Here is a 23,613-nt window from a genome sequence, read left to right as displayed (position 1 = left end):
TTGGCACTTATTTTTAAAAGCTTACTGTTTTTAAGACTGTTATAAATACACTGCAGAGACATTCTAACACACTATTTACTTAGATATCAGTTCATTAGTCTTTAACATGTCTGATTTATTTTCAGCCTCTAGCACCATGCCCAAACTCCAAAGAATCTATGGCTGTGTTTGAACAGCACTGCAAAATGGCACAAGAATATATGAAAGTTCAGACAGAAATTGCATTGCTGTTGCAGAGGAAGTAAGTGAAATGTGTTTAACCTTTTATGTTCTTCTATGTGTTTCCTTTACACAAAGTCTGTGTATAATAGTAAAAATACATAATAAAAAGTAAATAATAATCACTGTGACTGTTAATTCTGGCTTTATGAAGTAACATTTCATAGGGCATAATTATTTTTTTAACCTTAAACTCAGAAATACTGAGCTGCTCAGTACAGATGAAATATTTAGAGCAGGTAATGGAAAGTTCTAATTAATATTAAGACTCTTCTGGACAAGTCCTACATAACATCGTGGCAAATCTCTGTATGTAACAAACTGGTAATGTTTGTTTCATCTCAAATGAAAGACCTGGACTGTTAAAGAACCTTTGAATTTTATTTGCAACACTGTCCCTTAAAATATTTTCAATTGTAGTTTGTAGATAATCATTTAGTTAACGGATTATAGACTTTTGAGTAATGTGTCAATGTTAGTCATTTTGCAGTTAGTTTTAATCATATATCTGACTTTTGTCAAGCACTGCATTTACAGCAATATTATCAACACTCATATTTTTCTACCATGGGTTTAAGACCTAAAAGCTGTTATGTACCTTCTCCTTGTGCACTGGAAATAAGACTCTTTCTTCATGCATTGTTTACACGTATAAGTAAAGCAGCTGCACAAATTGTTGTATTTGATCAAAAGTTATTGTAGATTCAGAATTTGAGTTCATAACAAGTTTGTTGTGCTCTGTTTCCTGATGCTGGGGACCAGTGTCTGAGCCACTGCAGGCGAGCAGCTGCTAATAGGGAGCTTGCCTTGGTATTTGTGGATTAGCTAATGAGAAAAATGTGTGTGTAAACCTTTTGTACAGTAGAAATAGCCTACAGAAGGGGGGAAAACATTACTTTAAGATTGAACTCCTATCACATATTCACTTTGGGCTTAGTATTCTGAGAACAATTTGGTTTTTTCACATGTAACTAGAATTTTTAGATTTGATGAGGAGATAATGAAGCTAAAGATAATACTTTAATTTTATTTATGTTGTCCCTAAGGGCCAATAAATTATTTTAAATATATTTTTTTCAAAACTCTTAATTCTCTGCTTTGAGATTCCTACTTTTTTTTTTCTAGGAAGTTTGTATTCACATTTCTTCCAAACTGTTTTTTCTTAGTCACAATGTAATTGTCTGTAGGCATTAAAACAAAAAATGATGTGATGGATGAATTTAATGCTGGTTAAGGTAGTTACTAGTTCAACCCTCATACAATTATTAAGTTTTATTTAACTGTAATTAAAAACCGTATGGCAATGATTAATTAACATGAGCTTTCTCCTTTGCTATTTTGTTGCAAAAATATTGCTGGCAGCTTGCCTTCTTGTCACCTCATAACAAAATAGTAAAACAAACTGCTACATCAGTTTTACAGAATAAATTATAGTAAGGTTATCACTGTGTTTGGGCCTCTAAAATCTTTGCTAGAAAAACATATAGAACATATTATTTACGGCATAAATAATGTGAAATGCCATTTACAGAAGTAATTTCCTTGATTCTACTTTTCCACTGCTTTGATAAGTTCAAGTCCAGATAGAAAATAGCACTTCACTAAAAAGTTACAAAAATTACTGCAATTTTGTATTTTAAGTTGCTTTTAGAAATTTAAAATGTACATATAGATACCTAAAATTGCAGTTGAATATATTTATGAAATATTGTGTGGCTCCTTAGATATTTTACTGTGACCTGTAAAACTACATCTGAAAGACATTATCTAAAGGACAGTTTTAGAGACTGAGGCTCTGTCATTCAGCTATTTTAAAGTTTAAATGTGGATTTGATTTGGAAGGGAATTTTTCCCCAAACTACATTAAAGAATAACATTTCTTTTGTCAACTTCTTTTAAACAAAATATCACCAGCTGTGAGTTTAGATTGATAATGAAATACTGATTTGAAACATATGAAGTCATCTACACACAAATAGAAATAGAATATAAATGGCAATGACTTTTTTTTTCTAATTTCAGACAAGAACTAATAGCAGAACTGGACCAGGATGAAAAAGACCAGCAAAACACATCCCGTCTGGTACAAGAACATAAAAAGCTGTTAGATGAAAACAAAAGTCTCTCAACATACTATCAGCAATGCAAAAAACAATTAGAGGTCATCAGAAATCAGCAACAGAAACGGCCAGGCACATCATGATTTCCTGGGACCTTTCAAATGAAAAATATGCACAGAAAAGACTGATTTTTTTTTATTGTTATTATTATCCCTTATTATGACAGCTCATGAGTGTTAGCTTCTTGGTGTGATCTGTACTTGTCTGCTACACTTAACATCATTTAATTTTCTTTTTCCTAGGTGGACATCCAGTTCAACAGGTTGATTGAATAGGGTGAAAAAACAGTGACTTGAATTAACCAATAGCCCTCAATTTAAAGCAAGAAGAGTGGCTGTTTGCATGCTCCTTGTGTGAAGGCTAGCCTAACAAGTGTTGAGGAGGCTGCTAAATTGTGAGACCTTATTTTTAGTTTTTGGTGTTACCTCGGTAAGAGCAAAAAAAAAAAAAATTTCCTGTTCAAGAATGGTTTTGTTCCAGTGTCTCATCTCAAACTATTATTATGATGATTATTTTCATAATAAACTGAAACATGCACCAAGCTGCAGAGGTGATGTTGGCTGACCAGAGTAATTCATGATGCATTAGTGATGCCTTGTACCTGTAGACATAGTGTATTTTTTCCACATGCAAAATGGTAGGCAAACTGATGCCAGCATTCTTGGTTCAGTGCTTGATAGCCCGCATTTTGACTATTATATTTCTTGTAATCTTGCATTCATAAAATATTTGAAGTAAAAGGCTGTATTTTGTTTACTTTCTTGGTGTGAATGACATGCAGTTTCATTTAAATACTGGGCAAAAGTTAGGAAGGTGATCACTGGACAGAGTTGGTCCCTTGTATGAAAGAGAAATAATCAAAAATATGTAATAGCGTGTTTTAAACCTTTAAAACTGTTGTCCCTGTAGCATCTTTGGAAGGAAATTCAGAAAGAAAATTAATACAGAACTTGAAATACTTGCTCCCTTTATGTTTTTGCTCCCTTACTGATTTTGTTTTAGGAGTTTTTTTTTTCTTACAACTTACTTGGTGAAAAGCATTTACCTTAAATGTAAATAAGTTTGTTTTAGATAGGGTAGGGAGAGAAGAGTTTGGGGAAATGAATTTATTTTAAATAGCAAATTATAAAATGGAGTTGAGTATGCAAATAGTGGAAACCATTAAGAAAATGAGGGAAGTGGCTTAGATCTCCATCAGGAATCTCAGTTATTCCACTCATTTGAACATAGCTCAAAGGAAGTTCATCACAGAATGCCTGCTGCCTTTGTGACTGAATTGCATTTAATGAACTCAAGTGGAATATGTAATGCTCAGTGTCATTATTTACCATTATTACATAGGAGAAAATAATTACTTGTTTACATTGCAGATTGATTATTTGGATTATGAATTAACTTCTAACTGGTACAAAAATGAGGCATTTCTAAATATAATGATATATTACTCCTTACATATTTATGTAAGTTCTTGATGTACTCAGTTACAGGCAGGGTTTTAATAACACTTTTTTGCAAAAGAAAAATATGAAATTGAAGTTTAGCTGCTGAGCCCTATAAATAAAAGAGAAGTAATCTGAAATTTGAAATACACTTATTTCAAATGAATGGTTATTCGTGAGAACCCATAAGCAGAACTTGGAAAAATCTTAAGGGGAAAAGCCTTACACTATTTTCTCTTTCCCTTCCTGCCTACTTGATGAAAACCATTAATACTGTTGTGCTTATCTGTGAACAGCAAAGATGATGAACAACTTACTGAACATCCTGTCTTGAAAATAAATCTATTGTTGGCAAACCTTTGGGAGTTAGAAACCTTTCCCTCATTTTATTTCAATAAAGGAAGGGTTCTCATTCCCAAAACCTTGCAAGATAATTTGATTAGTTAGCTGAAACTGATATTGAGATCAACTTAAGGGCACACATATTTATAGCAAAATGAATTGAGGGAGAAAATAACTCTAGTATTAGGAATAGCACAAGTTATCCAAAGCATTGCTGTTCACATACATCTGTCTACCTACCAAAATGGAGACACTCAGTGATCAGCAGCTTACTTAACATATGCTGAAGCATTAAGTAGAGCAGCATAAATACTGATGCTCAGCTTCAGAGGTATTGATAGTTACATACACAAAATCATTTCCCAGGACGGTTTTTACATTTTGCTATGTAGTAAAAGAGATACGCTTAAGGTAAATCGGTGTTGTATGTGAAAAGTCACTTTGTGGCAAGGTTTGAATAGTGAAAGTGAATGCAGTGATAAATTAATGATACAAAAGTAATTTCTAGCAGTTGCTTATGATTTTTCATGGCTTACATTAAAAAGGGTCTCAGATTATAAAATAAGTGCTGTGCTACCGTGCACTGTTGGCTTCAATCAATAGTTTGGTTTTATCACCCTAGTAATTTTCAAAGGGAATTTGGAGTCTGACCTTTTACCTTCGAATTGTCCCTTTCTTAATTCCACCAAAAATTTAAAAAATACTTACCCAGATTTCTCACTAGGTTTTCCTCCGCATGACAAAATTTGTTTATCATAAAAAAACCTGTAAGGGTAAAACACAGCAGTTTGGGCTCAGAAGAGTTTAACAGCTTAACTTTCAGTGACCTTTATTGTTTTCACAAGGCTCTTGTTTTAAAGTTGTTTACAAATGTACTTTCATTTTTCTGTTAAACTATTTGGACTGTTCAGGAACTTTTTTCACATACTCTTCTGTCCAGTTAAAACTGTTCCTCTGTTAATGGAGATGAAACATCTAGTTTTGGCTGGGCACTGCCTTCTCAGAAAAGGTAACAGGCTCTGCTTTTTGTTACAGTCTGTGTTCTGTAAGATATTGTGCAATTGAAATATGCTTCTGTATACTATGCAGTTCTTCCAAAAATGCTTTTTTAGCCTTTTTGGTTTGTTATTTTTTCTGATGAGGAGTTGAAGATTGTAATTCAAAACTTTTACATAAAATGGTGAATGATTTCATATGATTCAGGAATGAGCAGTGTGGCTTTCTGTTACAGCGTTTTACTGCTTTGTCAGGAATCTAATTAATAAAAGCTGAGAGACTTCCACAAACATGTAGTAATGCCCCAACGCTTGCCAGAGCATCCGTGATCTCTCATGGAATCCCACACTGGGTGGAAGATAATCATTGTGCAGTTGTTCCCACTGCTGAAAAAAATTCTTCTGGTATGAGCTCGTCCCTTCCTGTATGCAGAACTAGGGTGTAGGATGAATAGTCTTACTCATAACTGAGTATAAAGATATTTTAAGAATGCCACATCTTCCCTGTGGATGTTCTGCAAAGAGATAAGTGCTTGTCTCCTGTTGTTAAATTCAGAAAACTTCCATTCCCTGGAACTTCTCTGTTTTGTTCATAGTGGATGTTACAATTTGAGAGGTTTCATTGCCATAGCAGAGACAGGGATGACCCCTATAAGTGTCTCTTTGCCTGTGAAGAACACAAAATTGTGCTTCAGATCTGTTCTGAAGTGTTCTGAACAACTTGACCCTTTCAGGTCCCATGCTGCAACTTGCAGGGAAAGTTTAAAAAGAGCAAGGGGAAGGAAAAAAGGTGTGGCACACCTAATCCTTCAGAATACAGCTATCCCTGGTGAAGTGATTGATGAGGAGGATTTTAGGAAAGTAAACCCATGTAGATAGATGTATATGCAAATATAAACACAGTGTTACGTACTCACATGTTCTTACCTACCTGAAACGAGGGTGGAGCCAGGTGGGGGTCGGCCTCTGCTCACAGGCAACCAGTGCCAGGACAAGGGGACACAGTCTGAAGATACACCAGGGGAAGTTTGCTTTGGACATTAGGAGAAATTTTTTCACAGAAAGGGTGATTAGACATTGGAATGGGCTGCCCAGGGAGGTGGTGGAGTCACTGTCCCTGAAGATGCCTAAGTAAAGGTTGAACATGGCATTTAGTGCCATGGTCTGATTGACATGGTGGTGTTCAGTCATAGGTTGGACTTAATGATCTCAGAGGTCTTTTCCAACCTCATCAATTCTGTGATTCTGTAGAGAGCTGCATATATCAAATCAGAATTGATAGATGTCTCTTTCTTTTCCCAAATCAGAGCTTTCTTTAGTTTTTATTTACTTCAGTAATGTCACTAGACGGATGATACTCTATGCCTGTGAAGATCAGGTTCTCTAGAGGCAGATAAATACAGGTGTGAGAGTGCATCAGTTATTTTCTGTAGCAGTTTCCTGCTTCTTGCAGGGACAATTGACATCTCCCGCTGAACTTGGAGAGATTTGCTACAAATGTTAGAACTTTGAACCTACATCTGGTCATGGAGCAGTACTTAATGAGAGTAAAACCAAATTTAGACTAAGTAGTTTTAATTTTTAATTATTAATAAAATACTGTCTTAAAATACTTCGAGCACTGCTAATCTTAGGGCTTTAGCCTAAACAAGCATTAATGAAGAAAAGACTTTTATTCATAGCTGTGTGCTTTAAACTAAGTAGCTAAAAATTTGAGATACTCTAAAGGATACAGGAGGCTTGTGTCTGCATAAATCCACATAGTTTGTCAGTACTCCCCTTCTGACTTGCATAAAGACATCCACGCACTTGAGAACCATTTCTTTTTACAGATGGATGGAGAGGAGCACATCATAGAATCACAGAATCATTAAGGTTGGAAACAACCTGGTGGACGACAGCACCAGCGATGCCCTTGTGGCCAAGAAGGCACGTGGTGTCCTGGGGTGCATTAGAAATAGTATTGCAGGTTTAGGGAAGTGATTCTTCCTCTGTACTCAGTCCTGAAGAGGCCACATCTGGAGTGCTGTGTCCAGTTCTGGGCTCCTAGTACAAAAGAGACCTGGAGCTCCTGGAGCAGGTCCAGTGGAGGGCAATGAAAATGATGATGGGACTGGAGCATCTCTCTTACGAGGAAAGGCTGAGGGAGCTGGGCCTGTTTATCTTGGCAAAGAGGTGGCTAAGAATGGATCTCATCACTGTCTATCAGTATGTGAGGGAGGGTGTCAGAGGATGTTTCCAGGCTCTTCTTGGTGGTGCCAAGCAATAGGGCAGGAGGCAATGGGCAGAAACTGATGCACAGGAAGTTCCACCTGAACATGAGGAAGAGCTTCCTTAACTGTGTAGGTGGACATGCACTAGAACAGATTGCCCAGAGAAATTGTGGAGTCTTCTCCACTGGAGACACTCAAAAGATGTTTGGACACAATCATGAGTAGCATGGTCTAGGAGACCTTTGGAGGTTGGACCAGGTGACCCACTGTTGTACCTTCCAACCTTACCTGTTCTGTGAATCCACTAGCACTGATGTGCAGCCTGGTGGAAATGCAATGGTCATCTCTTTTCCTGGTCATGCTTTTCCCTCACACTGATACTGAACAGGAAAAGCAATAGAGCAACTATATAGACTGCTCTCCTGTGGTAATTAGGCAAAGGACCAAGTGGTGACTTGCATTCAAATAACCTATGGGCTTATTAGCATGTGCAATGGAACAAAGTCTTAGTTTATAGCAGAAAATTAGAAAAAAATTCCTAGCTATAGGCATCTTGAAGATTATATAATCTTTATATTTTCTCTGTTCAGAGGGTGGTGAGGCACTGGAGAAGATTGCCCAGAGAAGTTGTGGGTGCCCCATTCCTGGCAGTGTTCAAGGCCAGGCTGGATGGAGCTCTGAACAACCTGGTCTAGTGAAAGGTGTCCCTGCCTGTGGCAAGGGGGTTGCATCTTGATGATCTTTAAAGCCTTTTCCAACCCAAACCATTCTATGATGAGGTGGATATGCCTAAGAGCTCTGTCTGGCTCTATTCCTCTGCTTTCTCAGAGTAGCAGTGTGGACTTCACAACTGTGGCCACCTTTGAGTGATGTGCAAAGCCACATGACTGACCTGGTAGCTCCTGCGGTGTGAAAAGAGGGGTGGCCAAAAAGGTGCTTAAGAAAAGGAGGTGAGCCCTTCATACAGCTTTGCTGCTGTATCTACACAGTAGGTGCTTTAGACTACTCAGATGCCCTTCCAAAAACAGGCAAAGTTACAAAGATTAGGCTAAAGCAGGGAATGAATCATCCTATCATTTGGGGATATCCGTATTTGCCAAGCCACCACTGTGGAAGTATTCCTGTGAGCATTTTTTTCCCCAAGGTCCCAGGGGAGCCTGCCTATGCCTGTCACTGGAGGTGTCCCTGTACAGATGTCTCCAAAAAGTTAAACCTGGTATGTACGAATCAGATTCTTATTCGAGTTTCTTACATGACCTTCATCATCAGCAAAGTGGTTGGGCACTGCTGGGAATTGTTCATGAGGTAGGAGATGCAGCCAATTCAGCTCATCCTCTGAGGGCTGCCTGGGGCTGCGGGGCTGCTGGGAAGAAACTGCTTCTGAAAGGAAAGTGCTCGGATGCGACCTCAGAAGAGGAGTCAGTGCCAGGAGCCGTTTTGGTCAGTGCAGCTGGGCTTTGCACCAGAGCACAGTGCCATGGCTGAGGTCACAGGGCTGGTGGTGAGAAGCAGGGCTGCTGCTTTTCATCAGCAGCCTTTAGCCACTGCTCCAAGTGTCCCTGAGTTCTGGCAGACACCAAAACTGCTGTGAAGTGTGAGATTTACAGTGATGATTTTACGCTTATCCAAAACCCTCGTTCCAAAGAGATGGCTGAGGAGGGATTTGGTTTATTTTTTGGGGGGAAGAAAAAAAAATTGGGGTGAGGGTCATTGAGTGCGCTGTATCCCACATCTCAGGATCCGGGAAGTATGCCTGTAGCCTTGGCACAAGCCCTTCTCTGAGTGTGCTGCCAAAGGAGCCATGTGGTGAAACAAGTGGTGAAGACTTTCATGGTTTCTTCCCTAAGTGCTCTGAGTTCTCAGACCTGAAAGGAAAAAGAGGAAAAAGCCTTAACAATGCAGCTGGGGAGTTTAATGTATCTGGCTTTTGATAATTTTGCGTATTCTGCCATGATCCCCCCAAAAAGTGCTAGAGGTCAAACTGAGTTTTCCATCTCAGCTGCTTTAATTCAGTGGGTTTAGGACTATGTAACCTGCACCTCCTGGGCAAACCTCAGTCTTCACCTGGCCTTCACAGCTGAATTTCCCCTCCATAAAGCAGAACTTTTTATCCAAATATTCCTGGAGCAGGACCTCAGGTAAAGAACTTGATTTCTTTTTAATAAAATCCTATTGTGGTAAATCACAAAAGGTGCAAAAAGTGATGAACATTAAGAATCTAACTTGGTTTTAATTGTCTGAAAACTCAGATTTTGGTGATTTTTTTCCTTCCGGTGCCCAGTCTCAGAGCAAGAAAATATGCAAATATAACCAGTTGCACACAGCTTTTCTGTACTCTATCCAGCTCCTGCAAGTTTAGTCTCTGTCAGTGAGGTTCAGTGCGGGGTGTGGAGCACAAGGCTTATGAGGAGCAGCTGACGGAACTGGGGTTGTTTAGCCTGGAGAAAAGGAGGCTCATGGGGAACCTTATCGTTCTCTACAACTTGCTGAAAAGGAGGGTGTAGCCAGGTAGGGTTCAGCCTCTTCTCCCAAGTAATAAGAGGAAACTCCCTCAAGTTTTGCCAGGAGAGGCTTAGATTGGAAATTTCTTCACCAAAAGGGTTGTCAAGCATTAGAACAGGCTGCTCAGAGAAGTGGCTGAGTCCCCATCCCTGGAGGTATTTAAAAGCATGTGGTGCTTAGGGACATGGCTTAATGTTGGATTTGGCAGTGCTGGGTTAATGATTGGTCTTGATCTTTGACATCTTTTCCAATTTAAATGATTCTATGATTCTGTGATTCTATATACAGAGTTTAGATAATTGCTAAAGAAAGTAATAAATATAATTTTAGAGAAGATGGTTCTGGGGAGGTTTAGCCCTTACTTGATTTATTTGGGGGCAGATTTCATAACAAGTGAGCCATTTTCAGAAGATCTTTATCAGGCAGAACACCAAATTGATGGCAGAACAGCACATGCAAGAGTAAGAAGAGGGTATGTTCTTCCCCATTTCACAGGAAAGTCTCATCAATATCACAGCAGCAGCTGCAATGACAAAGTTTCTTATGAATGTTATATAGTGATCAGTAACTTGCTGCTTAATGTTTCTTCATTTCTGTTGGCTTCGTGCACCACAAGACAGCATTTCTCACAATTTCTTATTCCCTCCCCACCAAAGAAAACATAATAGAATAAATTGAACCTGTTAATTAATTAATACTAGTAAATACTCATTAAACTAATAAATTAAATCTATTAATTAATATTTAAGAAATATTACTTTTGAAACACTTGGTAAAACAAAAGAACTGTCCATACTAGCAGTGCAATACCATATTATCTGTAGCAGCCCTTTGTTAGCCAGTGCTGCTGTGTCCCAAGAGCCCTATTTGCTTGCAGGATGGATGAGCCAAATGGTTTTAAGTGTGCTTAAAAGAAGTTTAAAAGTGCTGACTTCTTATGTTCTGGTTCAGTGTCCCTCCTGCTGTGTAATGGACAACTGTGCAGTAGCTCTAAAATACGCCTTAAATACAGAAGCATTCAGGCGAGGCATTTATTCATCTGTATTCAAGCCACCACAGCAGCACACTACATTTTGAAGTTTTTGCAAGATCATCACAACAGATTTCTCAAATCTCAATGCTATTGACTCCATCGTCTGCTCTGTGGTCCAGCCTGAGCACGTCAAGAGAAGAAAAGTGGCCGCCTCCTTGAGCTAGTCAAAAATTGAATGCAACATCAGTGTTATTGTAGTCAGTTGCATAAAATATTGCTGTACAGTACAGCAATGAATTGCAGGCGATGCTGTTCCCTTATTAACTTGGCATAAATTCAAATCCCTTAAGAATTAGATGATGAACACTAAGCACTTTGAGCCCTCCTGAACATTTATGATTTAGTGGCTGGTATTTACTTGGACTGATATTCCCCACGGTATCAGCTGAGATCTGATCGTTGTTCTGTGAGTGATGATAACACACTAATGCCAGCTCCCCTTTCTTTCACGCACAGCAGAGGTCAAAAATTTTCAACACGACTGTAAGCTGTGACTCTGGGGATCTTTTTAGCTTTGGTCTGAAGAGATGTGGGAAAGAAAACTACAGTTTCTCTTTATTTACAAGAGCTGAGGGGGATTCTCGCGTTTGGAAAGCCTACTTCAGTGTATCAGGGCAGCAGTGAATGAAAGATGTTCCTGCTGCTGTGAGCTTAAAGATACACAGCCTCCTTCATAACAAGGATCAGATTGTAGAGGGATGGTGCTGTCTCTACTCAGTTGGTGGCTATTCTTCCCGTACCAACCATTTTCCCAGAGCTCAGCCTTGGAGAAGGTAGCTGGAGGGCTGGTAGAAATATTCACAAAGACACTTCCTCCCACTTGCTTCACAGGCAAGGGAGACACGTATTCCTCCACAGTAAATCAAGCTGTGAGCCTAATTCAGGGTCCTGAAATGGATGGTGCAGAACACAGGTCTCTCTGCCTTACAAGTGAGGCTACACAGGTGGATACAGGAGAGGTTACTCTCAGATGCCTTTAGCATTTGTGAATACCACAAGGACTCCCCAGTCATCAGCATCTTCCAGTGTGGAAAATCAGAGATGATACCTACACTCATTTTGACCCATCTGTTTTGTTTCTGCTGCTGAACTCTAAAATCTTTTAATAGCCAAGTATATAATTGACCAGCACTTCTCATACTATGAGTGCATAGCATAACTTGCCCTGTTATTTGGACCAAGGCTAATGTTTAATGTATAATAGCCACTTCTATTTAATTACCCCTAGAATTAGTATTATCAAGGGCAGCACAGGCCATGTGTAACCTTTGTGTGTCTGCAGACAGGCTGCAGGAGGACCTGTGACACACAGAGGAGTCTCGGAGCCACCACAACTCTTCGCCTCAGAGAGCAGCAGGGTTGTTAACTCGTGGCAGTGATTTTGCAAGGTTTATGCCTACAATCCAGGCTAACATCTCTAATTCATTCTGTGATTGCCACTCAGCAGACAAATTATTGGCGTGAGTCATTGTCAACTCCTACTAAATAAACCAGTGAACTAGAGATGAAAGGCTCTGTGTCCAAGTTGTTTCCATTAATTGCACTGTGGGGCAAGGGTAGATTTAATTTCAAGTATGGGAATATTAACCTCAATTCCTTTTCCTTAATTGAGTGTGGAGAAACAAGAGGCGTAAGCAAGGGAAGCAGAGAACAAGGACATGGGTCATTAGCACTGTCATCTGGTCTCACAGGCAGCAGCGCCTTGTAAAAAATGTCATTGCAGCAACCAGGAAACAAAAGCTTGTTTGGCAATGCACAGAGCATAAGTAATAAGGAAATTTATATTGGTGATTGAATTTTTGTCATTTAGATGTACAAGTCTCAGCACAGGCTTATAACAATAAACAGGTACCTAGATCCCATCTTGCAATTATTCATAGGGTAAAAACACCAGCGAAGTCCCGCAGAACCATCTCCATGGGTGATGCTGGCTCCATGCGAAGCCTTTAAGGGGAAAAGAAGTGGTCATTAGGCCTACTTTTATTACAGATATGTAACATTTGCAGAGCATTTCTCACCTGAAGACTTCAAATCACTTTCCAAAAAACCATGATTACAGGAAAATAAAGGCCCAAGGGAGCACAGCTGACCTTCCAGAAGGGAATAAGTATTTGGGAATAAGTTTCATGTTTCCTGTTGTCATTCCAATAATGTACGTGGTGGGCTCCAGTGATTCTGTCACTGAATAATTATCAGTTAAGCAGCACAGTTCAGGAGAGGTTCCTGGATCTAGCCAAGCTAGATCCAGGAAAAATTCTTTTAGTTAGCAAGAATTGGGTATTTTTTTAATTACTCACCTATTTGAGTTGATTAAGCTGATGCAAATGGAAATAAACCAATTACATACCAGGTCAGCTGTTGTTGTGAAAGTGGGATAGCAGTGAATGAACGGGTACATCTTTTGGATATGCATAGCAGGGCGATGAATTTACACCTCAGTATGAGATAAGGTGTCTCCTACATATAAAAGGCTTTAATAAAAGACCATGAATTTTGGGCTTGCTACAAACTAGCTGACTGTGCCTAATCTTGTTCAGGATCATAACTGTTAATGAAATAAAAAACCTAAGAGACAGCTTTCTGGTAATGCCTCAATGAACTTTATAGTTCAAGGACAGAGTAAAATATTCTAAACCAAACACATTGTTACTTGTTAAAAATCCTGCAAAACAATTTTAAAGTTAAGGTATCATTTTTTGTTGATAGAAGAGGTTAACAGAGATCTATTTATGTTATACAGTTCATGATCATTGGTTGGTACAAGTGACTGTACTTAATTATATTTAAATGCTGTGCAGTTAGGAAAGAATGTGCCTAAAGCTCTATCTCCACATGCAGTGCTCATAAGAAGAAAGAATTTCTCACCAAGCTCAAATTCTTTCTTCTCTGCTATTTAGAACACATGAAATATAACATCATCTTTCTTTTACAAATCTAGCAGTGATTGCAAAGCTGTAAATAAAAATGCAATTCTTTCTTGTGATGCCCATGAGTGAGCAAACCAAAATTCAATAAGCAAATGTCTCACTTACATCTGCAGAAAACCTTTAGGGCTCTACAGAACAGTAAATTGTGGGAGTCTCTTGACTTAGCTCAGTTACACTGGGCTTCCTGGAGGCCAATCATTTTGACAGAACTGTGGCCTACTTGGCTTGAGAAACCAGGCCAAACTCCCTTTACTTGGAAAAACGTAAAAATGAAATATTAATGCCAGAGTTTCTTGCAATCATCCAAAGCACACAGTGAATTCAGGAAGGTAGAGCTGGAACCCAGCACACTACGGAATGGCACTGTTCTGTGTTTACTCTCAGTGTATCATTGCTGTTCAGTGAAGATCTGATTTATCATCTCTTGCTGGGAGAGCTGACCTCTCCTGGAAGACATCTCTGTGTCCTGCAGAAATTTCTGTGAGTGCTCATCTTGGGGTTCTGTTATCCATCCTTGGGACTCCTGGCCAGGGAGCCAGCCAAGGCTGATGCCTATCCAGTGGAGCGTGCCCGCCACTTGTGCCACCTATACCCTAATCCGTGATTGAAAGGATCAGACAATTTTTTGATCAATGTCTTCTTCATGCCCAGCTCTGCTTTCTTTTTCCCGTATTCTTCATGTTCTATTTCCTCATATTCTTCGCTGAAGCTTAGCTGAGGACAGAGGCCTTACATCATCCTCTACCTGTAATCTCTGTAAGACTGGATATGGGCACACATGAGTTTTAAACTACCTCATCATTGACCTTATTTGCCAATAGATAGAAATAAATATATGATGGACACACATTAGCCTCTCAATTCAGGCAAAGTGAAAAAGAAAAATGTGCTATTCCTTTTTAATTGAGCCCACTAGTAGACAAAAGCAGTACTTTTTCACTATGTAACTGATCATAAGTGCAAGTAGTTTTTCTGCAAAATTTCTCGGTGTCAGCTTTGCAGTAGCCAAGACACAGCATTTACGCTGGATCTGCAAGAAATTGCAATAAATTTGAAAAAATTAATTAAACAATACTGAGACTGCCAGCAGGGGCTAAATTACATCATGCTATAACCTGGATTTCCTGGAGATGAGAGACTTCTCCTGAAGGAGGGGTGAGCAGCAGGAGAAAGCCCTTTTTCTGAGCTATACTGCTCACAGAGCCCTTCAAACCATGGCATTCTGCTCTGTAACTGTGATGAGACCCTGAGTAATGACCTGTGGATGGAGAAATTATGCCAAATAGCCCTCATAATCTCTTTTGTGCAAGGCAGTTTTTTCCCTTGCATTAACATGCCAGAGCACTGAGGCCTTCATACTTACTAAGACTTTTTGTCTTGCCATTTCCCACAGAGCAGTGAATTTTGTACTACTGAAAGCTGTGATTATGCAAAAATATGGCCTTTTTTCCCCCCCCCTTGCCCCTGGAGGAATGTCACTGCTCTGCAAAGAGAACCCGGCAGGCCTGGTAACTTAAAAATTTGATTGCCAATGAGCAAGTCTTCAGTTGTGTGCACATTTCATTTCAACGCAGTGGCCTGGGAACATTCTCAAGCTAATTAAAATACACTAAGTAGTCAGCTGGTGGTGCTGAAAGCTGCTTTACTGCTTGGAAATGGGAATTGCAGTGGTTTCCTCCTTATGGTCTGGAATTGTTGGGAAGGAGCGTCACGTGGAGCCTGTTCAATGCACAAAACCTCTTTAATGGGTGCAAAATGGTTTTGGGGTTTTTTGTGTCTGAAATCAGACATTGCTAATAATGTAAGAGCAAGGAAAAATGTGCTCTTGGGGAGAGGCCGGACTTTGCAGCTACTACAAAGAGCCTACTTAAAATCTAGTCTGACCTTGATTGCAACTGGACAGGCTTGAACTCAAAAAAAAGTTGGATTATAGCCATTAAGAAGCAGTAATCTCAGAGGTATCTGAAATTAACCTGTATTTATTTTAATAAATACCTTGTGTGTTTCTTTTGGTTTAGAATTTTCCACATTTAAAAAACCCAAACCACAGTACAGTACCAAAGTCACAAAGATGAATCACTAGAGTAGCCTTTGAAATGATCAGAGGATGCTTGCAGTATTTGCAGCAGCTGGCAAAGAGCAAAAGAACAAGTGCAGGGCTCTCCTGCTCCATCGTAAGCCCTGGTGTAAGCCTCCATATCCGTAGTGGCTGCTTACCTTTAACCCTGGAAAGTTCAAAAAGCACTTGCTGAAGTCCAGCTTCTGTTTCAGCAGTGGGCAGGGCTCTTTAGAAGGCAGACGTGGGGCTTTTGCACCATTCTCATCCTGTTACCTGGCATAAAAGATGCAGATGAATCACTTGGAGGTGAACCATCTCTGCATTTAACTACATGCTCCCTCTGACTATCTTTTTGCAGCACTGCAACCTCTTTAAACTTACCAGAGATTTACTGGAGCATGATAGAGAGAAAAATGAGGTGTGTTTTTGCATTTCCTTCTGCCAGATGAGCACAAAGTCTTACAGTCACCTACGGAAACTGGAAGGGCGGAAAAGTGAATTTTCCTTTTCTCATTGCAATTTAAAGAAAGTATATGGAAACTATTTTGGTGGATCTGCAATCTGTATCTTATTTAAAATTAAAATTGTCCATTGAATAAATTTCCATTTACTCTAGCAGAGCTCTGGTGATTTACATCAGTTAAGAATCAGCTCATCATTTCCTTTAAAGCTACTTATATCATTCTGTGGTTATGAGCACTCTACAGAGCATTTAGGCTGCATTTTTAAAAAGTAGAAACCCTCAGCAAGCTTCCTCTTGCAAATACAAGTTTGAAGTGATATTTCACCATGAAAACATGGTTAATTTTCCTCTTCCAGAGATTTTAGTGAGGTTTAGATCTATTTTAGATACAGTGATCTGTTTAATAACATGAAAATGTTTCATCCTGTTGGTCTCTGTGTCAGTGTTTTCTTTATATTATGTTTTAGAAAAAAGTATTATGACAAACCTTTCTATTTAAACTCAGCATGTTAAACAAGGCTTTCCTGAAGTTCTGATGTAATATCAATTATTTAATAAGCTTGGAGCTTACAACTTAGCTAAAGGTTATCATCTATAATAGATACATCTGCCTGTGTTTTCCTCAAAGGCGTGCATTTTGACCTTTTTTCTATACAAAAGACTAAACTGTTTCTGTGTCTGTACAAACCACGATGACACCGTGGTTTTCCCTCTAGAGTCTGCACTGCTTGCTTTACATGATTTTGAATTAAAAAAAAAAAAAATTGCAGCAAGTTTATGCCAGAAAATAAATGCAAACACTGCTGTATTCTCTTGAACATCATTGAACTATGATGTAAAGCTTTATATTAAAACCAATTTTGCACACTGTCAGACTGCACCACTCTACATTCTTCAGCACAATGTTCCTGTCAGAGCAATTAAACTTTTCTAGCAAATGAGACCACTTCTAATGAGACAAAACTTTCTCAAAGAACCAGATGACGTGGGGATCTGGCCTCCATGCTCAACAGAGTGTTTGGCACCCTGAAACCTACATTTCACTGAAGCCGTTGGGACTTGCATTCCTAAAAGATCAAGTTGCTTTTGAAGATGAGTGCCGTTGGCCAAACCATTTTTATCTGGAATAACAGTCCCATAAAAAAAAATCAGGTCTTTTGGCAAATGTATCAGCAAGCCAGGGCCACATTATTATTACTTCTTCTGTGGTCATTGGTGCCCCTGGACTTGGGGTGACACAGACCACAGAAATTTGTCACCTAACTTTCCAGATACAAGAGTGGGAATTGCTGAAAGTGGTCCAGTGATCCCACAGCCAGGCACTGGGAATGGGCCCCAATCGCCATCAGTGGCCAGAGGGATCAATCGTCCAAGTGCATACATTTATTCTTTTTAAATGGGACAAAGGCTCTTAAATCATTGGATGTATGTAAAATTTTTTTGCCTGGTCCTACCAGAATTACAATTTCAAAGACATATAGAGGAGTTTTATGTCTGTAATGATAACCCAGAGCTGCTTACTTAATTTAGTATTTGGGGATATTTTTATTCACAACCCACCCCTTTTTCATAACATGAAAAGGAACTTCCCCACTGGGAAGAAAATTTCCTAAACTGGTGCTCAGTGCTGTGCTATTTTGGAGTTAGATTTTGCATGTGGTCAGCTGAGATGTTTCTCTGGTTTACTCCAAAAGGAAGATATAGCCAAGGCTTCGTGGAAGAATTCTCTTTGTTCCTTCCATGAACCTATACTGAAGCACGTAGGAAACATTAGTCAATCTATTATTTTTAAAGAAAGATTGTTTAAACCATATTGCCTGGAAGCACTTTAACTCTAGACTACTGGAAAATGTTTTCTAGAACCTCTTACTCACTAAGAATCATTTAATTTTTCGAAATCTAGTCCATTTTCAAGTAATTTTCTACAACAAATGGGACCAGCTCAATCTGTTCTTCACATTTTGGTAATTTAAAAGGACATAACTGAATTTTATTTTAATGGTAATTGCAAACTCATGCAGAAAATGTAAATGCACCCTTCCCGATTAGCTTGCAGCATAAACCACGGCTTCTATTAATGTATTCCAATTTGTAATTCTTTGCACAGTATGAGATTTGAAAGCTGTGATTAAAATTAATTAGGTTAAGTAAAGTTTATCCCCCCTGAGCACTGCTATTTGAAGAAAGAAATAGTAAAACACTAGCTGCATCTGGCACCACAGGAGGCTAAAACATCACGAGGCGTAGCAGCGTTGCTTTTTCAGAAGAGTTGCTTATGCTGCTTTTCTTGGCGAACCTTAAGCACAGTGTTTCCTCCTCTAAAAGCCAATTTGGAGCTGTTGAGTTGCACTTTGCCTCTTTAAATGCTCTGGAGCTACAACATCTGTATGAGCATCTGACAAACCAATTTTTTTAATACAGTGGTTTATGCTAATTTGCAAGTGTCATCATCCCTACCAAGCTAGCTAGGCATTAGAGTGCCACCCCATTGCCATGGGAAACAAGCCTCACAAATTTAAGATGCAGTAGAAATGTTGTCCTGAAGGAGGTCCCAAAGTTTCTGCTTGCTGGTGTGTTTGGTTGTTCTTGGAGGTGTTTTTGCCAAATCCCTTTTAATGTATTTTCTTCCAGAGAAAAAGTATTTGAGTAAAAAGGACCATAAGTGTTGGGAACATTGAGCTTTCTGTGATGGAAAGACCTTTTTGAAAGAAAAGACAGTCATACCTGATCCTCCCATTCTGGTCCAGAGACAAGGACACTGGTTGGAAACACTGTGTAACTTGTCTGTGTGCACCATTTTATACTCTGATTTTTCTCACTCTCAAAGTAGCAGCCAATACCTCAAAATCTGGTCTTTTGCCATTCTCTATTCCTTCAGAGCAACTCATTAACTAATTGAGCAATTCTTCATCAGGTGAAGCCTTTTGCAATCAGCATCTGTCACAGCCAAAATCCTGTATTAGTTACTGGGTATTGAATGTGCTTGACCTAATAACCAGGTCCGTGCCAGAAGCAGGAAGGTATTTTTGGAGACTGATGCCATTGGTGACTCAAGACGAAGCCTTCATGCCTCTCTGATGAAGACAGGCTGTTCCCATCAGAGGAAGGTAAGGGCACTGTGCCAGATGACAACTCCTGAAAATGTTTTGCCCTGCCAGTCAGTGCTCCCTTTGCCTTCTCTTACAGATGGATCTCATTAGAAGCTGTTCCAGTGGAGCACTTCCAGCTCCTGTGAGCCATGCTCCCACGCCTGAAGTCCCTTTGTGTTTGTGTGTTTACCAGGATGCAGCTCAGAAATTCAGTCAGATGGGAGAGTGAGGAATGATAGAAGATGCATCCCTGCAGAGGGAGAAGCACAATGGGCTTAGCCCACAGCACCCACCACACACCCCAGCAGAGAGCAGAGGGGCACATTGGCACAGGGGTGTCTCCCAAGTTAAGCCAATTCAAAACTGGATAAAAATTTTAGAGGAATTAGAACATTGAAATCTAAAGCCCACTCCAGGTCAGCAGTGAAGTCTGAGAGGAAGCTTTCACATAGCTATCTCTGATTCTGCTATGGCATCTGATTAGGAAAGAAATGGAAATTAATTTTGCTGTTGTTACTGTTGTTCTAGTCCAATATTAAAAAGGATGGCAATAACAAAAGTTGTGGTGTCTTTCTCACCCAAACAACTTCACTCTCTCACATATTTCATTGCCTGAAGTCAGGCACTGTGCAGAAAACTCAGTCCTGGTGAAAGCCTAAGGCCAAGCTGCCACACATGATGGAAAAGCCACCACAAGCTGGCACCCAAGGAAAAATTGCTTGTTTCTGTTACTTTGATGTGACAGTTGAAAAAGAAGAAATGGGAAATCCCGTTAAAATCAAAATGCATTACACTGCCCTCCTGACAGCAATTTCTGAGCAAAAATTTCTTACTCTTTATGGTCTTTCTGGGTTAGAAAGAAAGACCAGAGAATATACAGATGTGTAACCCTTTAGCTATGCAGCTGCTTGAGATGGTGAAAGCACTGCCACTGGGGTGGTAAACAGAAGGGACTGGAAAAAAGACAACTTTGCAATACTGTGTAAAGCCACAGGCTCCACAAGGCGATTCATGGTTTCCCAGGCTCACAAGGAAGCTCTGCAATCCCCAGGTCTATCATTCTTTCAACTCAGGCCAGGGAGTTACACCCAGTAATTTTTGGTGCAGGCCTGTAATTTACCTGAGCTACTGCTCTGTGCTTTAGCCAAAATGGCAGGGGGAATGGAGGGAGTATTGTCAGCCTTGGCACAACAGTAATTCTGTACTGAGGAGACGTCAGGAGGCTGCAGGGCCCATCAGATGCGCTGCCTCTGGGGTGGGTGCGATAGTGAGGCAGCTCAGGAGGGCTGTAGCTGGCCAAGGTCTGCCAGTCCCCTTTGAAGGATCTTCATCCTACTCACCAGTGAGGGTCTTGTTGCACCCTCCTTTCCTTGGGGCTGCTGTCACAGGAACAGAGCAGGTCTGAGTCTGGCATTCAGTCAACAGCAAGGAAGAGACAATACATAAGCCAGAAGCCACTTGACTTGCTAGGGACAAAGTTCTACTTTCATTTTTCAATCCTGCTCCTTCTAGCTGTCCCTTTATCCTTTTTTATCTCCCTGCACTGATTCTTCTCGTCCCACCCTTCTGCTCCTCACCCCCACTCCAGCCAACACAGGATGACCAGCTTGGGTTTGCTGGTTTATTGGAGGAATCTGAGAGCAGGGGGAGGAAAAGACATGGTCATTACAGAAAAAGGAAATAAATAGGACATGATGGCTGGCAGTACTGGAAGCACGTGGGTAAGTGAGCCTGGGAGCTATGCATGATGGTGGATAACAATGGGAAAAGGAGAAGCATTGCATTTACATGGGACTTCAGCAGCTGTGAAAGACTCATAGAAGTGCAAAAAGTGAAAGTTAGCATGGTAAGAGGGGTGTCTGCTCCCTAGCATTAATTTACCCTTTCATTTTAGGGAGCATGAGAACGGCCAGTCTGAGCTATTACAAAGATCTCCCAACCCTTTCAGCCTGTCTTTGAAGGGTGCTTAGAGAAACAGGGCATAGCTGATGAGATCTTTCCGCTGGCAAAATGTCCTGAGCCTGTGTGAGCAGCTTGTGCTTCCATTGAGCTGGAGGTTGCAGCATAAATCACCGCGTTCCACGAACCTTCATAGCTGCTGAAGTACACAATGAAACCGACTGCAAAGCGTCTTGAAAACCGAGATCTTCCCATACAACACTTACTCTAGAGGGCTCCCTTTTGCCATGTACTTAAAGGAAGAAGGCATAACGTGAAGAACTAGGCAGAAAAGGCTTGCGAGAATAATTTTCCCATTCCTCCACAATATTGTTTCAACAATTACATGCTTCCTGTGAGGAGGATCCCTTCATGCACTCCCAGTGCAGAGCTGGCTTTACAAAGCTAGTTCACAAGTTGCTGAGATGACCACTAACCTGCTGCCTTATCCAGTGCCCATACATGGGCTTCTGCTGTGAGCACTTTAAAATTCTGAGGAATTGTTTGTTTGTTGGGGTTTTTTGCTTAATGCCAGAATGGTGTGTTCTGGGGAAAAGGCCATCCTCCAGATAAGAGATCTGAAGAAAGGACGTGACCAGCTGCCATACGGTAGCAGCGTAAACTCTCGCTGACCTGCATGATGTCATGGTCCCGAAGTGCTGGATTAGAGAGGTTACTCTGCATGTGGGACTTTGCATAAGGAGAGGTTAATATGTTTCTGCTGGCCTGGCAAAAATTCATAACAAATCTGCAATTCTGCTTCAAAGATCACCATAAACAATTCAGTGCTCTCGTTAGTGTCTACACCCTGCAAATGTTTAAACCACAAGAAACCACAAACCGCAAGAAACCTGCGAGCTGAATAAACAGCTGCTGCTCCAGACTCCAAATCAAATTTACAATATTCTGCTAATAGACATGCATTTGCATTGCAAAAGCAGATTTCATATTGCCAATATCTATGTCACAATTAAAGTATAGCTGAGCTTTTAGGTGTTTAAATGAATTCATGATAATATACTCAAGAAAATTATGGCTTCCATTAAAATAAAGGAAGCTTTAAAATGTCAAAAGATAAAGTGGCACAGGATGTGGATGTATTAACATCTCAGGTAAATGGGACTCATTAGGTACAATATTTCATACTTTACAATATAAGGTATGCACATAAGAAAAAACTCCCTTGGGCTTTTGCAGCACATGAGCTCTCTAAGTCTTCCCCAGTGCTGTTGCCTGAATTGTTTTAACACAGCAGTTCTGTGTATAATACTATCTGTCCTCACACTGAAGAAAACATCCCCCTTAGTGCTCTTGTCCTTGGATTTGCTTTTGTAGCTGCATACAGAGCAAGCAATGAGGAGCAGCCATCCAGGGCACATCCACACCCTGAGACTGGCCAGAGGAGCCATGTCAGAAGCAGAGTAGGTATGAGGTGATCCTCCTCTCACCTCACAGTTACCTGGGACCTGTGAATCTCCGAAGAAAGAATGAAGAGTCTGAAGCTCCTTGGTGGGTCTTTCTGGCGTGAGTTTCTCTCAGTACTTCCCCAAATGTGTGACACCTTTTTGATAGGCATGTCAGGGAAGGGCTGGTCTCATGGAAGGTGCACAGCCTTGCCAGTACAGCCCTTGTTTGCTTAGAGGAAAGGAGCAGAGAGCTATTCAGTGAGGAATTGTTTCATCTTCTGGCTGATGAATGAGTCATTCATCATAACAGCTTTGATCAGGCTGATTATATCTACCTTAGTAAATAAAAAGTGCCTGAGACTACTTTCAGAGTCCAACACCCACCCTCTCACAGCACCCAGGTAACCCTGTCCAGCTGTTGCAGTCTGCTAGAAGTACTCCTGGAGTACACCTCAGCACTGAGGAGAGAGTTCTGGTGTGTCAAGACCCTGCTAATTAACCATACAGACTATGACATACCCCTGCTCAGGCCCTCTTCCTCGGCCACTGAAGCTTTGTAGCAGAGCTGTTGTGTCTGACCTTGACAGCAGGAGAGGTTGTAATCCCCACAGCACCTGTGTTAGTCAAAGCTGTGCTTGTGTAAAGGGAAGAGTGCGTCAAACAGGAGAGATGGTAGGTCACAGCAGAGCTCACTGGTTTTCTTAGCAAAACCTGCTGAGCTCTGCAGAAAGGGACAGCAGGAAGTGCCATAGGGGAAGAGAGAAGCTTGGGCCAAAGCAGGAGCTGAAATTCCTGGTCTAGGTCTCAGTGAAGGTGGAGAGACCAGCTAGTGCAAAGACAGATGAAACAGAAGAGGAACATGCACTGG

At 40.4% G+C, this 23,613-nt stretch overlaps 1 protein-coding gene and 1 long non-coding RNA gene across 8 annotated transcripts in view; one reads left to right on the top strand and one right to left on the bottom strand.

Annotated features, from left to right (window-relative positions):
- MAP3K7 (mitogen-activated protein kinase kinase kinase 7) overlaps positions 1 to 5,406 on the top strand; it is a 48,069-nt gene extending 42,663 nt beyond the window's left edge. For all 7 annotated transcript variants that reach the window (XM_048296077.1, XM_048296076.1, XM_048296078.1 and 4 more), the window contains 2 exons: positions 126 to 241; positions 2,242 to 5,406. In XM_048296077.1, coding sequence (XP_048152034.1) covers positions 126 to 241; positions 2,242 to 2,422 — 297 coding nt within the window. In that variant the 3' untranslated portion in view covers positions 2,423 to 5,406. The remainder of the gene's footprint in view (positions 1 to 125; positions 242 to 2,241) is intronic.
- Positions 5,407 to 8,976: 3,570 nt separating this feature from the next.
- On the bottom strand, positions 8,977 to 22,964 carry LOC125322396. The gene is made up of 4 exons (XR_007201967.1): positions 22,799 to 22,964; positions 16,008 to 16,122; positions 12,716 to 12,807; positions 8,977 to 9,193 (listed from the first exon to the last, which is right to left on the bottom strand). It is a non-coding gene; the product is annotated as an uncharacterized LOC125322396 (long non-coding RNA).
- Between the last annotated feature and the right edge of the window lie 649 nt (positions 22,965 to 23,613).

Source organism: Corvus hawaiiensis, chromosome 3 (assembly GCF_020740725.1).
Source record: "Corvus hawaiiensis isolate bCorHaw1 chromosome 3, bCorHaw1.pri.cur, whole genome shotgun sequence".
Lineage (NCBI taxonomy): Eukaryota > Metazoa > Chordata > Aves > Passeriformes > Corvidae > Corvus > Corvus hawaiiensis.
The sequence above is the reverse complement of the archived record's forward strand: the minus strand, read 5'-3'. Positions and strand labels throughout refer to the sequence as shown.